Source organism: Pan troglodytes, chromosome X (assembly GCF_028858775.2).
Source record: "Pan troglodytes isolate AG18354 chromosome X, NHGRI_mPanTro3-v2.0_pri, whole genome shotgun sequence".
NCBI lineage: Eukaryota > Metazoa > Chordata > Mammalia > Primates > Hominidae > Pan > Pan troglodytes.
Genome location: NC_072421.2, coordinates 14187441 through 14209444, shown reverse-complemented (window position 1 = coordinate 14209444; position 22004 = coordinate 14187441). Strand labels below are relative to the sequence as shown.

Here is a 22004-nt window from a genome sequence, read left to right as displayed (position 1 = left end):
AGGCCGGGCACGGTGGCTCACACCTGTAATCCCAGCACTTTGGGAGGCCGAGGCGGGTGGATCACGAGGTCAGGAGATCAAGATCATCCTGGCTAACACACAGTGAAACCCCGTCTCTACTAAAAATACAAACAAATTAGCCGGGCGTGGTGGCGGGCGCCTGTAGTGGCGGGCGCCTGTAGTCCCAGCTACTTCGGAGGCTGAGGCAGGAGAATGGCGTGAACCCGGGAGGCGGAGCTTGCAGTGAGCCGAGATCACGTCACTGCACTCCAGCCTGGGCGACAGAGTGAGACTCTGCCTCAAAAAAAAAAAAAAAAAAAAAAAAAACCAAAAAACAAAACTATATAGTCAAAGATATATTTAGATTTTGGTAGTTTATAAGAGTGTAATTATTTTTCTTTTTTTTTTTTTGAGACGGAGTCTCACTCTGTTGCTGGGATTACAGGCGTGAGCCACCGTGCCCGGCCTAATTATTTTTCTTAAAATATTGGTTAATGTATTTGGAGATTATCTGGAATGTTGTTTTCATGTGTTGAAAATATTTCATAATATGCTATAATCACTTTTGTCTAATAAATTTATTAGTAATCAAAAGAGAAACAAACTTCTTTATAGTTTAGAAATTTCTATATAGAGAGAACAGAGGATGAATACTAAAAAAATTATCTTCAAATTGGACACAAAATGACAGGGGACTCATTTAACAAAATTAAGGATATACAGTGACTATTTTATATTCATTCATTTATCCAAACATGTTTTCAAATAAATATAATTAAAATCAATATTTGCTGAATGAAGGTTTTGTTTTATTTATTTATATTTATATTTATTTTTTGTGAGACGGAGTCTTGCTCTGTCACCCAGGCTGGAATGCAGTGGCACAATCTCAGCTCACTGCAACCTCTGCCTTCCAGGCTCAAGTGATTCTTGTGCCTCAGCCTCTGAGTAGCTGGGATTACAGACATGTGCCACCACGCCCAGCTAATTTTTTAAATTTTTTAAATTTTTAGTACAGGGTTTCACCATGTTGGCCAAGCTAGTCTCGAATTCCTGGCCCCAAGTGATCCACCCACCTAGGCCTCCCAAAGTGCTGGAATTACAGGCATGAGCCACTGCGCCCGGCCTGAATGAATGTTTCTTCAATATTGTAATTTTTTAAAAAAAAATAGTTCATGTTAATTTTATAATCAGATAAAACACTAGAAATATTTGTTAAATTCAATAATTATGAAAATAATAATAGCTACAATTTATGGAGCACCTATCCAGTAACATTCACTCTAAAGAGAAGTATGTCTCCCATGCCTCCCATAAAGAGCAGACTAGGCCTAGAGGGTTTCTACAATCTTCAATATCCGAAATAAGCAGATTTAGAGGACAACAAAATGATCCTGATTCAAAGATGACTAAAGTTACCCTGGAACAAACATAGAGGGAAAAGAATATTTCATTTGGAACATGGTATTCTTTAAAATAACATGCACATATAGCCTATCAAAATGAAATTCAACAATAGCCTACGTATACTGCAGTTACAGATAAATAAAAATATACATTCATGTGCAAAGTAAAATGTGAAATATAAAAGCACTCATGTTACTGTAGTATGATTATGAATCTTTTCTTATTTTCAAAAAAGTAATTTCCTTTTGTCATTTCTAAACTTTTTAAGCTCAAACTTATATAAATTCAAACTTGTATAAATTGGCATTTTAAAGAAAGACCCTTTAAGAATCATGCTCACAACAATGCCATCATGCAATTATTCACTATCCCCAGCACCATCTCTTTTTTGCTTAATAAAGAATCACAGAATAGTCTTCAGAAATGAAGCAACTTTAGGCTTGCTGTCATCACCATAGCCAGTTTTCTCTGGCTCTCCAAAGAGGAGAAACCTCAGGGAACAAATGGAGATGACAAGGGTCTATGACTGCTCAGTACCTGGGCTGCTCTCTTTTGCTCTCAATCTGAGTGCATTTTCTTGAGAACTATTGGAAACAAGTTATTACTAAGCAGCCAGTGATAGCACAACTGGGTATAGAAGTTTCTTTTTCCTCTAGTCTCAGGAGGGAACTGCTTTCAGAAAGATGTTCCTTTTGCACCCAAAGGAACTTTTTTTAAAAAGTAGGGGTGAGCCAAACAGCAGACCCCTCACAGCAGCTGCAATGGGTGGGATAATGAGGGTGGCTATGTCTACATCTTGGCATATGGTGGCTTTTCCAACACTAAGACCCCTGACTGATAACCACTGGATAACTAGAAATAAATGTCCGGATAATTAATTGACATACTAATTTTGTGTTTTTCACTATATTTTTACCTCCTCTATCCCCCCCAAAATTAGGCAGGATTTTAATGTTCTTTTTTATCAAGGAGATTTGGGATATAACAATCAAAAGCAGACTTTTCTGGAAGATGGTCCCTTTCCTGACGTTTGTTACCCACAAGCTTAACTTTCTGAGACTGTGGCTGAAGTTAGAAGGTTAAAAGGAGAAGTGGTGAGGGGAGCCATGAGATTCTCCAGGACTAGGATGCTGTACCACTGCATCTCCCTGGCAGAGCCCTGGGCAGAAAATGGTTGCCTGATGTTCCTATTGAGGCTAGATTCTCAGCAACAAGATTCCAACCCCAGTAAAGGTTTCTGTGTCTGGGCCTGGCATGGAAGTTGAAGAGATGAGTGACTTCAAGGGCCACGTAGGTGCAGAAGATATGGGTATCCATGGCCCCCATGATGAAGTAAAGATGTGTTGCCCCCTTCTTAATGTCTGGACCATTTTTAGCCTTTCAAAAGCACAGGCTACCCTAGGGAGGGGGCCCCTATTCCAACCCTGAATGAGGAAATAGCCAAGATTAAATTTCCCCCCCAGCCTAATGGGATGGGGCTTTGGATTCAGAAATAGTTTGATTTCGAGAAAGCAATGTGACTTATCTTGTATGCCCAAGTTTATGCAGCAAGAGTCACATATGTTACAAATGTCCACAGCCAATATGACATTGCTAAACTGGAATATATTCTTTAGTCTGGATTAGTCAGCTTCCTTACCCTTCAATATCCCCCCATCAAGATTTCCCCTAGAACTAAAGAATTCAAGGAACAGATGCCTGGGTCTGAGAATGCCTCTTATGAAAGCACTGCTGTGTTCCAGTGTGATTGCCGGCCAGGCTCTTTGGGGGCATGTCTACAGAAATGTGCATTTAAAAAAAAAATCACTGTTTTGCTAGTATACCCTCCCTGCAAGCTACCATGTTATATTAAAAATATTCTCCATCACATGAATTCAGTCAACATGAAAGTAATTATGAATGCTGTGCAGAGGCATGTTTCAATTCTCCAGCAGGGGATATCATCCATATATAGCATGGCTCAGTGCCACAGTCCCCAAACCATGCTGCAAACACAACAAGAAAATACGTGGATTGGATTTGTATTGATTTAAATATACTGCTATAAGAATAAACTCAAATTAATGCATGTGTCATTCCTAAACAAGCACTGGCTGCTTTTACCTCAGAGGGGAAGAGTGGTTAGGAAATTCATTAACTGGTACCCAACATATACTTTTATTTATAGTCATGTCTCATGACATATTTTAAATAAGATGTTCTGCTTTAATTAAACTATGACATGTAAATGAAAAGATGTTAAATTTGCATTAGTCATCTTTCACAAGCAAAGTATAAATGGAATCCCAATACATGGATCTACTAATTGCTCTTCCTATTATCACCACTTAATGTACCTTTTTCTAGCTTTCACCCTTTTTCCTTCCCACCTTGACCAAACTTTTCATTTGTTTGTTTTTTCGGGTTTTTTTTGAGATAGAGTTTCACTCTTGTTGCCCAGGCTTGAGTGCAATGGCACAATCTCGGCTCACTGCAACCTCCGCCTCCCGGGTTAAAGCAATTCTCCTGACTCGGCCTCCTGAGTAGCTGGGATTACAGGCTTGCACACCTGGCTAATTTTGTATTTTTAGTAGAGATGGGGTTTCTCCATGTTGGTCAGGCTGGTCTTGAACTCCCAACCTCAGGTGATCTGCCTGTCTCGGCCTCCCAAAGTGTTGGGATTACAGGCGTGAGTCACCTCGTCTGGCCTACCTTGACCAAACTCTTTATAACGTCCACAGTGGCTGCCTTCAGGCTCTGATCCCTTCTCTTTTCATCTTTCTGAAGTGTGACCTTCGACCCTTCCCCTCCAAAGAAAGAACTCTTGCAAAGGTCACTAGCCACCTCCTGATGGGTCAAACTGAATAGACTCTTTGCCATTTTTATTCTGCTTGTTCTTTCTCAGGGTTTCATCCACTTGACCAACTTCCTCTTAAAACTCTGTTTCCTTTTCCTTTATTAAACCCACTGTGCAATAAAAGATTAACTCAGTAGGTCTGGGTTGTCCAAACCATACACATTCCAAAGAAAGGTTTGGCCCTTGACTGGTTCTTAGGAGATAACCTCTAAGCCCTTGTAATACCCTCTTTGATTAAGAGTGCCTTTGTTTACCTGAGGCCTTGGGCCATGCCAGATAGTTTATGGTAACAATGTGACTTATGGTGGGGGCCTTGAGTCACATGGTATCAACTTGACCACTAGAGAGGCTGGAGACTAGATAACTAAAGTCAGCTATGCAGGTGATCACATGGGCAGACTGACCCCCAACAAAAACCTTGGACATGAAAGTTTGGGTGAGCTTCCCTGGTGGGCAATACTTTGTAAGTGTCATCATGCTTGGTTGCTGGGAGAATTAATAGCTGCCCATATGACTCTACTGAGAGACAAAAACTGCAAGCCTCTGCCTGGTCTCTCCTGGATTCTGCCCTACGTGTCTTTTCCCTCTACTGATTTTAATCTATACAAACTGTACTTGTGAATATAACAGCTTTTCTGACTTCTGTGTGAGTCCTTTTATGGAATCACTGAACCTAAGGGTGGTCCTGGGGACACTGACAATAGCCACTCTCTCAGTTCCGTTTAAAAAAATATTTTAAAAAAATCACCTTCTAGCTGCCATTAATTGTAGTAAGTTCTGGGCATAGAATGAATGAGCATGACATTCTTTTACATAGTACGGAATGTATAGCATGTATAGCCTGATTTGGAAGGACGTTGGTGAGAGGAGCCTGACAAACAGGTTATTTCCATAGAACGTGATATGCATACGCCAGATAAGTATCCATGAGTTGTGCCGATTAATCACCTTGCCTATTCAGCTCCAGAACGTATTCTTTAAGTGTAGGGAAAAAGTCTTATCGTTGTATCCTTAATGCCTACATACTTCAGTAAATGTTTTGTTTCATTTGTTAAATCATTGCAAAAGAATGCAAATATTGAGTTTAATCATTTTTTTCCCACTTACGCTTTTGGTAGCATCAGTTCCTTGATACAACTGAATTTTCCCTGTCTTCCACTTTTCATCCTCACTCGTGGTCTTCTCCCATGCCAGGGCATTGTTACTGTTTTTCACAAACACTCGAAGTTTCCCGACTTTGTCTCCGGCCAGCCGGTAATCAAAGAGCAAACAGAAGTTGCTTTGGGGTTGCAGGTCAGGTAGGAGAAGTTTCAATCGGCCAATGTCTTTCTTGTGACCTGCCAAGGCTGGAACTGCCATATAGAAGCCAATAGCTTTAAGAGAAGGGAAAAAATGCACAATTAATGAGGCAATTGTAAGGAGTTTGGCTTTAATGTATAAAAAAAGCTATAAAAAGTAAACAATAGTCTCCTATAGGGAAAGCTGAAGTCCTTTTCATTTTGAACATAGGAATAAAAGTTTCATGCTAAAATGGATTTTAGGGATCACACAATTGAAATCTTTTGTTATATAGACAAATTGATGGTCAGAGAAACCGAGGAATTTTTTGCATACACAAAGCATACACAAAGATATGGGGTAAGAATCTAATTAAATGATCCTTTAGCACTGCAGGTAATCTGCAGTTGATGGAGAACTTGTGTTCCATAATTTCATTTCCATTTTGGTGACTTGAAACTTAGAATGCACTTCCCCACTGAGTCAATGACATGTAAGATGATCAGCTCCTTAAATGGGTCCAGAGTGTGGTGTTTAATCCAAAACACACCTGCACCTGTACTAGTGGTTTCATGGAGCTCAACTACCATGTGTAACATATCACTCCAATTTCTGATTTAGGATGACAGGAACACTCTCCTTCAAATCCTGCAAATCTTCTAAGTATCTTTTAACCTGTGGTGTAGTGGACTTTTGCTCATATCCAATCTTCAGGTTGTGGCTTTGATGAACTTGGGCAAAAACTCTCAAAGAGTAGGGTATGAAGAAGTTGATAAGAAGGAAAAATTTCTATAGAAGCCAGGAAGAAGACATTGGGGAACGGGTGGTCTTCTGCTACTGCAAGTCGGAGATACTTGCAGGACCCAGGCTGACATTGCCTTAGTTTTCAATGCATCCAGAATCTGGTCTTCTTCCCCAGCTAGTAGGGTATCCAGATTTAGCAAATAAAAATATAGGATGCCCAGTGGAGTTTGAATTTCAGATAAAGTACATGTCCAAGACATACTAAAAAGTATTAATTGCCTGTCTGAAATATAGCCATCCTATATTTCATCTGGCATCTCTTTCAGCTACGCTTTCTGTCACCTACTGTGGCAGGTTTCCCTTTCTCTCCCAGATAAAGTCCGCTTTGAGCTGTCTTTGTGGTTTTATCCCTCTAATAATGCTAACTCATTCATGTCTCTTTTCTTTTTTTTTTTCTTTTTTGAGGCAGGGTCTCACTCTGTCACCCAGGCTGGAGTGCAGGGGTGCCATCATAGCTCACTATAGCCTCAAATGCCTGGGCCCAAGTGATCCTTCCACTTCAGCCTCCTGAATAGCTGGGATCACAGGTGTATGCCACCACACCTGGCTAATTTTTTTCTTTTTCATTTTTTTGTGTTTTATTTTTTATTTATTTATTTTTTTGGAGATGGAGTCTTGTTCTGTCGCCCAGGCTGGAGTGCAATAGTGCGATCTCAGCTCACTGCAACCTCCGCCTCCCGGGTTCAAGCGATTCTCCTGCCTCAGCCTCCCAAGTAGCTGGGATTACAGGCACACACCACCACGCCCGGCTAATTTTTGTATATTTAGTAGAGACAGGGTTTCACCATGTTAGCCAGGCTGGTCTTGAACTCCTGACCTCAGGTAATCCACCTGCCTCGGCTTCCCAAAGTGCTCCCAAAGTGCTGGGATTACATACATGAGCCACCGCACCCAGCCTATTTTTTTTCAATTTTTTGTAGCGATGGGATCCCCCAATGTTGCCCAGGCTGGTCTCAAACTCCTGGGCTCGAGTAATCCTCCCACCTTGGCCATGTTTATTTTTCATATTTAGCTGTACAGAGGGAATGAAAAGCTCACCTAGAAATCCAATGGAGGTGCAGGAGGAGCAGGGGTATGATTTGAATGATGCAGAAGCTGAGAACCCTGGGGTTATTTGTGAATTGAGTGTTTGTAAATAGGGAACTTCCCTCAGACAGAAGACTCAACTTAAGACTTAACATAACCTTATATGAGCTGTGGAGGTCCTGGAATAACCTATGGGCTCCCAATATGATATAGCTCTGGTAGACATAAATTTAGAGATGCCATTATGGAAGAAAAGAGAAACTCAGTTAGTTATCAACAAGATAGCTTTTCCAATGATATGATGTTTTCAGCCTGGTTAAATTTGCCCTTTGCTTACACTGAATCTTTAGTAAAAGTCCCATTCACACAACTGCTGTGTGAGATGTAACCCCTCTCCCCTAACCCCAAGTTCAAAAAGGAATTCTTGTTAGGGGATATCTAGGTTTTCTGATTGCATGTGAGGGCATGAAAGGAAAGATGTTGGAGAGGAATTGGTCTAGAGGAAGGATCTAAAAGAAAGATCTTTTAACTGAGGGCTGAGCCTATACATCCCCAAAGAAATAATTTGATTGATAAGTAACTGGAGTCCTTGAAGGTGTAACAGTTGTCTTTAATTATATAGTCAGTCTTCAGGAGACAGAGATTCAATTTGTGCTCTAAATGGGATCTGCAAGACAAACACTAAGGGGATAGTTAGGGTCCGTCAATAGTGTTTAAGTAGGCAATGGGAAGAGTGGGAAATCCGCAGCTCACAGATAAGATTGAGAAAAATTCAAGGACAGGTGGCTCAAAAGAAATCCTCAAGCAACAAACAGAAGGGAAAGCTCAGTTCAGGAGTTCAGGTCATTGACTTGATGTTCATTATGGTTTTCATGCTTTGAGGGGCCACTCTACTAAAACACCAGGTTTAGGTGGAGGTTATATTTCCTTTCAAGATTTATTTCCCCCATGAAAACAAAACAAAAAACAAAAACTACAAGATGCCATGGCTGGTAAACTGGGAAGAAGAAACCATTTCTTTCTACCTTTTCCCTAACTCTCCCAAACTTTATACAAATCTCAACATCTCTCCCTCAGCAGCAGGAGAGTGAATATGGAAGAGGTTTGCTCCCATATCCTTTGTGGTGGCAGGTGTGTGGGAGACGGATTAAGCAGGAGAATATATGCTGGACCAAGTTAGTCATCTATCAAGGGAGAGCTCAGAAGGTCTAAAAGTTTCCAAAAATGACAAACAACCCTGCTCTGATGAGTAATGGGAATAACAACCCATCACTCATGGAGGGCTTTCTATCCCTTCACCATATTGCAGAACATGAAACTGTCAAATATAAATACCATTATCTCGATCAGCAGGATTCCAGTCAAAATCATCTTCTCTATCCTGTTTCCAGTCACAGATCCCATGATTGAAGCTGCAGTCAACCGAGATATTTAAATCTGCTAAAAAGAAAGAACATATTTCATAACCCCTAAAAGCATTAGGAAGATGTCTAACATTTGGGGCTTTGGAAGGCAATACCTTGTTTTCAGTCGCACAGAGTACAGATCATGACATACCCTGTTTTGAGTTATGTCTGTGAAGCCATTCTGAACAAATTCAGTTGTGATCTTAAAAAAACAAAAAGCTTTGGGAGGCTGAGGTAGGTGGATCACGAGGTCAGGAGTTCAAGACCAGCCTGGCCAACATGGTGAAACTCCGTCTCTACTAAAAATACAAAAATTAGCTGGGCATGGTGGCAGACACCTGTAATCCCAGCTACTCGGGAGGCTGAGGCAGGAGAATCACCCAGGAGGTGGAGGTTGTAGTGAGCCAAGATCACATCATTGCACTCCAGCCTGGGTGACAGGGTGAGACTCTGTCTCAAAAAAAAAAAAAAAAAAAAAAACCCAAAATAAAACAAAAACCCTTTTTTTAAAAAAAAAAAATAATAAGTAATGGGCGAGAACCCCATGCACAAAGAGAAACAGAATATAAGCAATTGTTTATCGAATTCAGGCCAGAAAATAAAATATCTCCTACCCAAATAAACCAGTGAAGACCTTGCCGGAACTTTCTACTTTCTTTTTCTTTTTTCTTTTTCTTTTTTTTTGAGACAGGGTCTTGCTCTGTCACTCAGGCTGGAGTGTAGTGGCACAAACACAGCTCACTACAGCCTCTACCTCCTAGGCTCAAGTGATCCTCCCACTTCAGCTTCCCGAGTAGCTGGGACTATGGACACATGCTACCATGCCAGCTAATTTTTAAATTTTTTTTTTTTGTACAGATGGGGGTCTCATTGTGTTGCCCAGGCTGGTCTTGAACTCCTGGGCTCAAACGATCCACCTGCCTTAGCCTCCCAAAATGCTGGTATTCCAGGTGTGAGCCACCGTGCCTGGCCTCTAAACTGTTAATGACTGCCTTGTTTAGATGTGTCAGAGAAATATAGGAGTTCATTCAGCTAGTTTTAAGTTTTGAACCAGTGCCTGTGGTTACTTTTATGTAGATCCTGGCCCACTGTCTGTTTTATAAAGTTTTATTGAAACACACTATGCCCATTCATTCACATAACATCAATGACTGCATCTGAGCTACAATGACGGAGTTGAATAGTTGTGAAAGTAGTTTATGGCCCACAAAGCTTAAAATATGTACTATCTAGCCCTTTATAGAAAAAAGTTGGCTGACCTCTGATGTAGATAAATACCACTGGGAAAGGGCGGGGGTGAAGAATGAGATATTTTTTATTTATAACTAAGGCTAGCCTCTGGCTCTGATTTTGGGGCTTTATATGTTTTAATGCTGGGGAAGAAAGGAATGGTAAGGAAAGGGAATAGGGTAAAAAGAAACACAGCAGCAGCTGATTCTTGACTCATTTTGATTTGCCAAATATTTTATATCATTTGATTAGGTTGTTTAAAAAAACGTCTAGCATCAGACTCATTTTCAGGAAACTAAAACTAAGGCTCAAGTTCTGCTGACACTGAATGCTGGAGTTGGACCTGAATCCCAAATCAGACTGCAATCCAGGACCTTCCATCTTGCACATATCCTAAGTGAGCACATACGGTCCCTTTCCTCACTTTCCTTTCTTCTTAACTCCCTATTTTTTCTCTGTGCAGCAAATATATTTTCTTTCTAGTCCCAGTTTTAAAAGTAAAAGATGCCAGGTAATACTTGCTTCCAGTCTTCAGTATTCTTCAATGAGTGCTAATACTAGTTAGATAGTTGATGTTATTATCCCACAAATAGTGGAATATCAGCTTTTCAGTTGGTTTACAATTGTGGTGGAATGTTTCTCCCAAACTCTTCCCCTTCCTCCACATGGGGAAAGCGAGTGTGTAAATTGGGATGATGGAATAGTATATAGCAAACTATTCCATACAGAGATAAAACTCAAGGCTTTGGTCTCACAGGCACATTCTTTCATTTGTATAGCACTTCATGGTTTGGAAAGTGCTTTCACATATATTCTCTGGTTTAATCCACACCTGCCTTGAAGCAGATGCTGTTGGTGCCACACAAATATCTGTCAGTACTTATATTCTCTTGCAGGCATTTGGCTTTCTACTGGAAACACTCACAGCTCTCTGTGTGAGGGTGTTCTCTGGCTGGAGCATTCTTGGCCCAACCAGGTGAGCTAGAATGCTGGGAAGTTATTTTCCCAGGGACAGCCCTCAACCAGTGATGGACAGGAGTTGTTGGATAGATACCTCCATTTCCTTGCCTTTGGAAAGGACCACTAAGTGCTGGAATTGAATGTGGACTAAAGTCAGTTTGGAATTCAGGCTTCCCCTGTCTTGTCGAGGGTCCAAGTGGGATTGAGATCAAGTTGCCCCAGTGGTGCCCTTCCTTGCTTTCATGCCAGGCCAGGAGCACCAAGGAATCAGCACCCTCCTGGGAGCAGCCTTCAATCAATGCCAGATGGGAGTTGGTATATATATGCCCCAGCCTCCTTACTCCTTCAGTAGGATAATTATGAGCCATGTGTTCTACACTGGCTTCTGGAGTTCCCCAATGGGATTGAGCTCCAGTTGCCCACAGTGGAAACTTGCCTGATAACATACCCATTATTGCCTCCTTGTCTCCCCATCTCACTTATGTACACCCCCAACCACCATTTCCTGGGATCATCTTCCACATAAACCACTTGCACACAAATTCTTATCTTGGGGTCTATTTCTGGGGAACCCAGCCTAAGACAGCACCTAAGAGATGAATATTGCTCTTATTCCAATTTTATGTATGAAAGCAAGGAGGCACTGCAAATCCAAGTGACTTGTCCAAGGCAAACAACCAGTGGAAGAGTTGCAGTATGCATCTGAATCTCCGATTGGGACTGAGCTTTCCAAGACAACTTACTCAAGGACTGTTGAAATTACAGGGTCATATGGTCATGTGCAAAATTTTAACCTTTCTGTGTTTCATTAGGAATCATGGAATAGAAAGTAAACTAAGAAATCTGGTGGTTTGGGGATCCAAAGAGGAGTCAACGGATTCCTTCATGTCACTTATCAAGGGTAGACAGAGCTTGGGCAGAACTTGTGAGCACCTGGAGAACGTAGCTTACCCCCTGTACAATGAAACATTTTCTTTCTAACCAGGAAAATGGGCAATAAGTTGTCTAATGCAGAGAAACAAAAACATAGAATACTTAGGAGAAATATGGAAGAAAACAAAATGCCTGTAGGAGTTGGGTCATAGGTTACTAGGCTTTGAAGAGTTTTAGTAGAAGCTTCTCAGATACAATTTGGAGGACTGAATTAGAGAGGTACATTTTTTTTGCGGTAGAGATGGTCCTGTAAACCAAAGTGATAGAACTGGGCAATGCACTCACGGGGTAAACACAAAAGGGAATCAATTAGCACAAGGTTATGCTAATCTTTTACTTACCACATGTATAGTGGTAAGTAAAAGGAAGTTTGAAAAGGAAAAGGTTATGCTAATCTTTTACTTACCACATGTATAGTGGTAAGTGAAAGAAACTTTGAAAAGGAAAGAGATGATCAAGGCATTCATACTTATACCAAGTGAAAGGGATAAATATATAAATGGGCTTTTCCCTGAGGTCTGTGTAATTTGTCATGAGTGGTGAATGTTCTAAATAAACCAAGAGGAATTAGGGATCATGCCTAAGAAACTCCAGATTATGAGGCTTTGGTGGAATGATCGCAAAAATGGTCCTGATTTTTATCCCTCTCTGTATCCACACTCTTTGTATGACTTCACAGCTCCTTCCACAACCTTGAAGTCTACGCTGGCCTTGTGACTTGGCTTGGCCAATAGAATATGGCAGAAGTGATGTTGTGCCATTTCTGGGCCTAGACCTCAAAATATCTTGTGTGCTGCTGCTCTCTTTCCTGAAACCCTGCTGTTGCCTCATGAGAAACAGTTTGGACTAGCCTGCTGGAGGATGAGAGACCACATGGAGCAGAGCTGAGTGAGTCCAATCCTCCCAACTGAGGCCTCAGGCATGTAAGAAAGCACAGCCAAGATCAGCAAAATCACGAAGCAGGCCCACAACTGACTGTATGTGGACACATGAGTGAGCCCACCCAGCCTAGCTCAGGGCAGCAGAACCGTCCAGCCAACCCATAGACTCATAAGCAAAAATAAATATTTATTGCTGTAGGCCACTGAGGGCTTGTGGTTGTTTGTTACACAGCATTATTATGGCAATAGGTAACTGATACAGGCACTTTGGGCCAAATTTAGTACATGAGGACTTTCAGGTTGTGGGTCCTCAGGCAGTAGAGTTGAAGAAAATATGTAAGTTTCTCCCATCTCCATATATACAGTCTGCTTCAACCATTCACTCTCAGCATCAGGTGGGAGTGGCGGGGAGAAGAGAATAGCCTTACTATATTTCAATCATTAGTACCAGTCACACAAGGACCTACTATTTTAATACTGGCACTGTGTGTGTGATGTAATGATTTTTCCCTTGGGGGTTTACGAATGAAGCAGGGATTCATAAACAATCATTTCACTGTATGAAGAAATGAAAACGACCAGGACAACGTGAAAGAGCATACACTTGGGAGAAAGAATTATTTACCTTTATGTTCCAGTTTGGAAGTTAGCGCTTTCCTTTGGACCAGAACCAGGCCGAATTCACCTGCTTCATTCACCTTAGGGACTAATAAAGAACACTTGGTCAGTTAAGAAAAAAACCTTAAAGCCCACATGCTCAGAAGGTATCAATCAAATGACCAAACAAAGAAGGTTAGATCATGTATTCTAATTACAGAATATATTAGAGCAGCGTTTCCCTAACATTTCCAAATAATTCACATTGGATCCAGTTTCCTCATCTAAAACATCTTTTCCAGACGTTTCCTTGGGTAAACTAAGCATCTACACTCTTGATACATCCCTTCATACTAGGTTTTGGAAATATGTTTTTTTTTCTTTTTTTGAGATTTTTCACTCTCTATTAAGGCAGAGAATGTCACCGGATGCTAGTTCTTGGATGGGTGGGCCTGTGTCTATTTTTCCTTTGGTTAAATCCATCTGGCATTTGTATATATGACCACCAGTCACAGAGCCGAGACTAGATAAGGCAAAATATAGAGGGAGCAACAAATGCCCAGCCAGAATGAATGGGAAAGTCTCAGTGTAGAGATGCAGGGTGGGTTAATATGGAAACCCTCCTGGGGGGACTGAGCCTTATGGTGGGTTCTGCACAGCAACTAGTGAAAAGGGAGTTACGGCAGTTCTCTAGTTCACATAGAAAACTTAAGCTCCACTATAAAATTTGTCCTCCTACATTTGTCGATTTTGGCTTTTAAAATCATAACCACACAACTGTGAGGTTCCATTTTCATAGACTAGGCCTGTAAAAGTGCCTTCAAGAAATAAAAAGGTAGAGCTTAGCAGATCCATGTGGTGAGCCTCTCTTTGATTTGGGGGCATGCCGCATGGAGAGCTGGGCAGCCAAACCACTGCCCTTGCAGGACTAGCAGGCTTCCTTGGCTGGAAGCTAGAAGAGAAGGTCTGTGTCAAATAGGAAACCCCCCAAGTAGGGGAACAGGACTTCCCCTCCTTGGTTCCTAGAGCAGCAGGTTTGATTGGGTATTTGCAGAAGGTATTCGTTTCTAGGCATTACAGAGAATGTTGCTTCTCAGGACTTAAGACCCAACCCATTTTACTTAAGCTGTGAAACCGGCTTTTTGTCTTCTTTCATTTGCCAGGAGAAATTGCAATTCATTTTTCATAAAACATATAAAATAAAAATAACACTCACAAAACACATCTCCTCGCAGGCTTCGCTCCTCTATGTCATTCTTCAGGGCTTTCTCTTCTCTTTTCTCATCCTCAAGCCCCTCTTTCATTTTCTCTTCATTCCCTTTTTTACCTCCATGAGAGTTCCCACCTCTGGAAACTATCTCTTCATAGTTGAAGGGCTGCAAGTTCACCTTAGGGGTAGGAGTCCTGGTGGGTTCTGGGGTAACATTTTTAATTTTTACCTTCTTTTTCATGCTGTTTTTGTGAGCAAGCAACTTCTTGATTCTGTCTTTGATGGTACCAGGTGCTCTGAGGACTTCCTTCACAGAATTTTCAGGGATAGCTAAAACAAATAAGAGGCAATATGTTCCAAATTGGAAGATAATTAAATTACTCACAAAATGGAGCATTTAAAAAGTGTTAAAGTGTAGTAAGTGAATGCTTCCAGAATGAACCCACATGAGGCTCTACTATTTGATAAATTAGGAAGAACTATATTTGTATTGTTTTAAGCAGTTCCACTGTTATGGTAGTTATCTTAATTACCTTTTGTTGCTTTTGTTTTGCTTCGGAGACCACTTTAGTGAAACACTTATTACTACCCAGTTGGGCTACAGATCCCAAAGACATGGATTTGCCATGTTCGTCTAATATTTCTGCTTTCATTGTGGTATTCTTCAAAAACTGGTATTGTCCTGATAGCCCTATAGATTTGTCCAAATTTGATATTCAAAAATTACAGCTACAGCATTAGGTTGAACCATATAAAAATTGCTAATAATGGACCATTTGTGACCTACAAAAATGGTGACTTATGGTGCAATATACACATACCCAATTTTCTTTCTCTCTTCTCTCTCCCTTTTGAATTTTTTCACCTCAGTCAACCATTATCTAAAGCTAAATGAGTTTATTTATTAAATATTTCAGAGAGGCTTCTATACTTACTATTTTTCATTCATTTTCTATTTCCCACCACAAAAGTAAATTACTTTAAAAATGTACCTCTAGATCAATTCTTCTTATCCCTCAGTGGACTAATGACCCTTGGAGGAAAAATGTTGGTGTCGAAGAACGCAAGAGGTACAAAAAAGTTCATTTAGTCCAGGACTCTTGTCTTGTCGATGAGGCAACTGGGTGGTGTTAAGTGACTTGCCCAAAGGCACTCATCATGTTAGGGACGGAGCTAAGATTTGGCAGTAGAGCATATGAATGACTATTTTTCTTTTCTTTTCTTTTCTTTTTTTTTTGAGACAGAGTTTCACTCTTGTCACCCAGGCTGGAGTGCAGTGGCACGATCTCGGCTCACTGCAACCTCCCCCTCCTGGGTTGCAGTGATTCTCCTGCGTCAGCCTCCCCAGTATCTGGGATCACAGGTGCGTGCCACCACACCTGGCTAATTTTTGTATTTTTAGTAGAGACGGGGTTTCGCCATGTTGGCCAGGCTAGTCTCGAACCCCTGACCTCAGGTGATCCACCCACCTCGGCCTCCCAAAGTGTTGGGATTACAGGTGTGAGCCACCATGCCTGGCCATGAATGTCTCTTTTTTCCAGTCCTATTTCTATGATAGATTTATTTCTGCTTTAAGATTAAGGTTACTTTTCTCTAGACTGTTTCAAATTCCTTGAGATCTATAATTCAAAGATATATGTCTCCTTTTCAGGGATATACTCATGATAATTCAGAATATCCAACTGATGTAAAGAAGTAATTAATTTTTAAAAAATTAAATACACTGATATTTGAAATCAAATATATTGTCTCACTATAAAATATCTACGCATGTACTAATCTAAGACTAAGCAAGAAAGGGTCTAATAACACCTCAATCAATTCACTTAATTCTATTATTTGGACATAGTTTAGAGAGAAGTGAAACAATGGAGTAGACATTAATTTTGATGCCAGAAAAGAGTACTATAAAAAATTGGAGTGGGATTTTATTAGAATATTTTTCTTAACAATGTTTTAACCTCTTCTCCTGCTTTGTTCCTTCTCCATCATTTGGCTGATTCAATCTATATCAAAGTAGTAGAAAAATAAACAAGCAGAAGTCCACAATATTTGGGGTAACCAAACGGGGGAAAAATGCTTTGAAAATATGTATGCTCTTAATTAATAATTGCTTTTACTTTGGAATCAAAAGAGCAACATTTTTCTTTTCAATGAAATATTCTAGTTATTTATCATTGTGACAGCCTGACTATAGGTAGAAAACCAACAAGCACTAATACAAGTAATGCATCATTACTCATTTTCCTGACCTTCAGATAGCCTGTTTCAGCTACTTTGCCAGAGATTGCATGTTAAGTTATGACCGTAATGTGTGATCATATATAGACCTTCCTCTGGAGGCCCCACTGTAATTCTATCCATGGTCGACTGCATCTTTCTCCAGCACCTGGCAAGAAAAATTAACAGGAAACCCCTATTCCCTGCAAATTTCCTTTTTGCAATCAGTAACATAAAACTAAAGACCTTTAATAAATAATGAGGAAAGGGTTTCAGCTCACACCAGGCAAACCTAAACATCTGCTTTCAGTTTCTGCTTTGAAGTTTCAAATGTTCCTATTGAAAAGAAACAAAAACTAAAACATCATAATCTTGATAGTGTTGACAATTTCATTCTCTTAGTATGTAAACAGAAAGCTGGGCAAGGATAAAAATGCACTTTAATGATATGCATATGCATAAGTAGATTTGGATTTATCTAGGTATTGCTGTTTCAAATTTGACATTATGACGGTTTTCTCTTAAAGATTTATTGATTATTGCATCATCTTTTTGAGAATATAAAAATGTGGGAGGGCCCAGGCATGGTGGCTCACGCCTGTAATCCCAGCACTTTGGGAGGCCAAGGCAGGCGGATCACTTGAGGTCAGGTGTTTGAGACCAGCCTGGCCAACATACATAGTGAAACACCGTCTCTACTAAAAATACAAAAATTAGCTGGGAGTGGTGGCAGGTGCCTGTAATCCCAGCTACTCAGGAGGCTGAGGCAGGAGAATTGCTTGAACCCAGGAAGCAGAGGTTGCAGTGAGCTGAGATCATGCCACTACTCTCCAGCCTAGGCAACAGAGTGAGACTCCATGTCAAAAAAAAAAATATATATATATATGGAGGGAGTTGCAGTAGGAGGGTCTTTGGCACATTTGGGGAACTCAGATATAAAACTTAGGAATTTCAAAGTCTTCAGGTTCACAGTCCAGTTTTTTGTAAAGTTGACAATTTCTCTTGGGAGGTATTTGAGATTTCTCCAAACACCCATGTTGTCAAACACTTCTATCAACCTGAAAACCCTAATTTTAATTTCATATCTTTGGAATAAAACTTTATAGAAGATCACTCTTAGATGAGAATATCTTACCCAGGAGGAATATGACTTTGACATTCATTCAACTGTGCTTAGTGCATTAGATGATCTATCATCTGGGAGGAGAAAAGTTCTACTAATCTGAGCTTTGGACACAGTCCTGGAAGAAGCAGCTTAATCACAGATGAAGAATGTGTTCCAGCATGGGACCCAGGAAACAGGAAGGGGCTAGGACAGAACAAAAGATGAGCCAAGAGAGTTTGCTGAGGGCAAACTCTGTGAGTTCTCCATCACAGAGGATCAACCAATTGGTCATGAACACACCTGTCCTGTGTTTAAGCACATAATCCTGAAGCCCATTTTCCTGAGTTTGACTCCTAGCTCCCACGTCTTCTAGCCATATGTCCTCAAATGAATAATTAACTTCTCTTTGCCTCAGTCTCTCCATTTATAAAATTGGGATAAGAACAGATTTTTTTGGGAGGCTTAAATGGGTGAACACACATCGATTACTAAGATTAGTGCTTGGCACACACTCAGCATGTGTGCTATTATTTTTAGCATTCATGACCAGAATGTTTAAAATCTTTTCCAGAGTTAGAAAAATTCCCAGGCCATACCTCCACATTTCTAATGTTTATAATTGAAGAAAAAAAATGGGGATGGCCTGGTTGTAGCAAAACCCATATTCTTGAATACACACTCTACAAACTGAATTAAGCCATCAGCATATTTTTAGTGACTAAAGAAGCTGCTTTTCAACAGAAATGACTGTTGAATTTTGGTAAGGAGGGCTTTGTCACTATTACTCCTACTCCTAGCACATACTTATTGAACATTTCATATATTCTGGGCTGGTGCTAAGCTCTTTAGATGGACGCTCACTTATTCTGTGTGAATAAATTTAATCATCAAAACAATATTAAGGGCTAGATACTATCATCCCTATTTTGCAGGTGTGGAAACTGAGGCACTGAAAGGTTGAATAATTTGTTCTCACTCCACAGGTAGTAGGCTAGCAAGTCAGGAATCAAGCTAAGGTAATACGATTCCAGAAGCTGTGCTCCTCATAAGCCAATGACAGTTTCCTTTCCTAAGTTGACTGTTACTCCCCAAATTGAGTATTATCTGGGTTTTGATTTTCTTAGAATGAGGTGTAGCTGCTGTCAAATCAAGACCAAATTATCTGGCAGTATATTATTAATACTCATATTAGAACAGTGGAACATATACACATCTACATTTAGGGTGCTTCTTCCTTTAGGTACAGAGAATGGGTTAGGATAATCTAACTCTTTTTCCATATTGCAATGTAGAGTCTGAAATTTTCAAAACAATGAACTTAATAAAAGTTGCTACATCAATGCCATATATATGACATATATATATATGTATATATTTATGGAGATGAAGTCTCGCTCGGTCGCCCAGGCTGGAGTGTAGTGGTACGATCTCAGCTCACTGCAATCTCTGCCTCCTGGCTTCAAGCAATTCTCCTACCTCAGCCTCCCGAGTAGCTGGGACTACAGGAGCACACCACCATGCCTGGCTAATTTTTTGTATTTTAGTAGAGGCGGGGTTTTACCGTGTTGCCCAGGCTGGTCTTGCACCCCTGAGCTCAGGCAATCCACCCGCCTCGGCCTCCCAAAGTGCTAGGATTACAGGCATGAGCTACTGCGCCCGGCCTATGCCCTAGATTATATAATAACAATTTATGTGCATACAAATGTATTTGTAATATAACATTTTATAATGTTTTATAATGCTGAATGCTAACTAGATGCAATTCTCTCATTTTTGTTTTTATGACTCTTGTATGTACATAAGCGTGGATTTTGGCCCGGCCAGCCGCCCCGTCCGGGAGGTGGGGGGCAGCCCCTGCCCGGCCAGCCGCCCCGTCTGGGAGGTGGGGGGTGCCTCTGCCCAGCCGCCCCGTCTGGGAAGTGAGGAGCCCCTCTGCCCGGCCGCCACCCCGTCTGGGAGGTGTACCCAACAGCTCATTGAGAACGGGCCATGATGACGATGGCGGTTTTATCGAATAGAAAAGGGGGAAATGTGGGGAAAAGAAAGAGAGATCAGATTGTTACTGTGTCTGTGTAGAAAGAAGTAGACATAGGAGACTCCATTTTGTTCTGTACTAAGAAAAATTCTTCTGCCTTGGGATGCTGTTAATCTATAACCTTACCCCCAACCCCGTGCTCTCTGAAACATGTGCTGTGTCCACTAAGGGTTAAATGGATTAAGGGCGGTGCAAGATGTGCTTTGTTAAACAGATGCTTGAAGGCAGCATGCTCGTTAAGAGTCATCACCACTCCCTAATCTCAAGTACCCAGGGACACAAACACTGCAGAAGGCCACAGGGTCCTCTGCCTAGGAAAACCGGAGACCTTTGTTCACATGTTTATCTGCTGACCTTCCCTCCACTATTGTCCTATGACCCTGCCAAATCCCCCTCTCCGAGAAACACCCAAGAATGATCAATAAATACTAAAAAAATTTAAAAAAAAAAGAGTGGATTTTGGGGCATCCTTCTTTAAGCAATGAATGTTAAGACCTTCTTAAGATGAATTTTCAATAGTAACATGGCTGTTTATTTTATGGAGAATTAGAGAATTAAAGCAAAATGAAAAGGGTTGGACAAGTAATATAGTAAATGACCCAAAGATAGTTTTCTCCTTTAAATAAACATTCCAGTGAAAGACTAAAGAAATAATTTAGCTGCAGAATGGATAACAAAATGCATAATTTTCAGATATTGAATAGAACAGTGTGATGAATTTGAGGTTTCAAAGAATAAAGACAAATTTCTTTTATCCCAAAATAAAGTTGGATGGTCCAAGAAAAACAGACATTTTCTTGACACAAGAAATGTTTGTGTTGATGTGGGATTTACAATTTCAAAGCACTGAGTTACAATATAGAAAACACAGGCTGCAAACATCTAATTGCATGCTTAAAGATGTTGCCTTCATTTGAACATTAATAATACATTGCAGTTTAAGGGGATCAAATGACGAGGAAGAAAGATGGCTCCAGGTTTACTCTGGGCCTTCAATTCCCCTCTAGGGGTAGGAGAGTGAGTATGTGGGGGTGAGTTGCCCACTTATTGAAACAAATGCTTTCCTGAGGTGTTTTTTGTATGCACAACATTTTCATATTTACCTTTGTGAAATTTCAGAGTGGGTGGCCCTTAACAAACAGCTGATTGAAATGATACTAATAACAATAACAATCACAGCTAACTTTAATGAGCATCTACTATGTGGTCCCGCTAAACTAAGCTCTCTCTCTATATTACCTCATTTAAACCTCACAATGAACCTCTGTGAGACATATTTGTCTTAGTGTGGGTTCCTCTAAGCAGAGCCTGAGACAAGGATTTGGGTGCAGATGACTTATTTGGAAGGTGATTCCAGGAGGCAGAAACTGGGGAGAGGAGACAGTGAGACAGGAAGGGAGAAAAGCCAAAAGATGGTGCTTAGATGGACAGGTAATCTCTGTGGGTAAGTGGGGCTCAGTCCTGCTGGGGACATCTGGGAGCCAGTGCAGAACACACCTCAGAACTGTCCCACCCCGTGAAGTGGAAGCTGGAGACTCCTGTCAGAGAGAGCACTGCTAGAGATACGCATGCAACTGTCTACCCTACCTCAATAGGATTAGGGAGCTCCAAGGGACTGTGGACTGGCCCATTACAAGAACCCACCACAGTACTACCATAAACCCCATTTTGAACAGGAGGAAACTGAGCTTAGAGAGGTTAAGAAATTTGCTAAAGGTCACAGCCAGCATAGGGCAGAGCTAAGATTTAAATTCAGGCCTTCCCAACCTGGAATGTGCATGTTCAAATTTGGTGGCATAAAGGAGCTTTGAGCACAGGTCCCTTGGGCACTCATCCAATATGGAAAGCTGATTTATTCAGTCTCCTCTCTGGGGGCCTCCCAAGGTTATGGTGTCCTTCCCCCCAACCTACCTATGCACAACCCTGCCTGGGCAGCCAATCTCTCTCTCTGAATCAAGTTTCAGAAGGACATCATTGGATACTTCTATCTAGAGGGATAGAAACCATGGCATCCAGTTGCTGGACACTAAGTGGTCATTTAATACCATCTCCAGCCCAATGCAGGAATCCGTCTCA

At 40.9% G+C, this 22004-nt stretch overlaps 1 protein-coding gene across 2 annotated transcripts in view; it reads right to left on the bottom strand.

Annotated features, from left to right (window-relative positions):
* EGFL6 (EGF like domain multiple 6) overlaps positions 1-22004 on the bottom strand; it is a 64054-nt gene that overhangs the window by 970 nt on the left and 41080 nt on the right. Inside the window, exons 8-11 of one of the 2 annotated variants that reach the window (XM_528894.5) lie at positions 14575-14898; positions 13387-13467; positions 8687-8791; positions 5351-5616 (exon numbers count right to left, since the gene is read on the bottom strand). In XM_528894.5, the coding sequence (XP_528894.1) occupies positions 5351-5616; positions 8687-8791; positions 13387-13467; positions 14575-14898 (776 nt within the window). The remainder of the gene's footprint in view (positions 1-5350; positions 5617-8686; positions 8792-13386; positions 13468-14574; positions 14899-22004) is intronic. The other variant, XM_009438772.2, reaches the window with a different exon arrangement.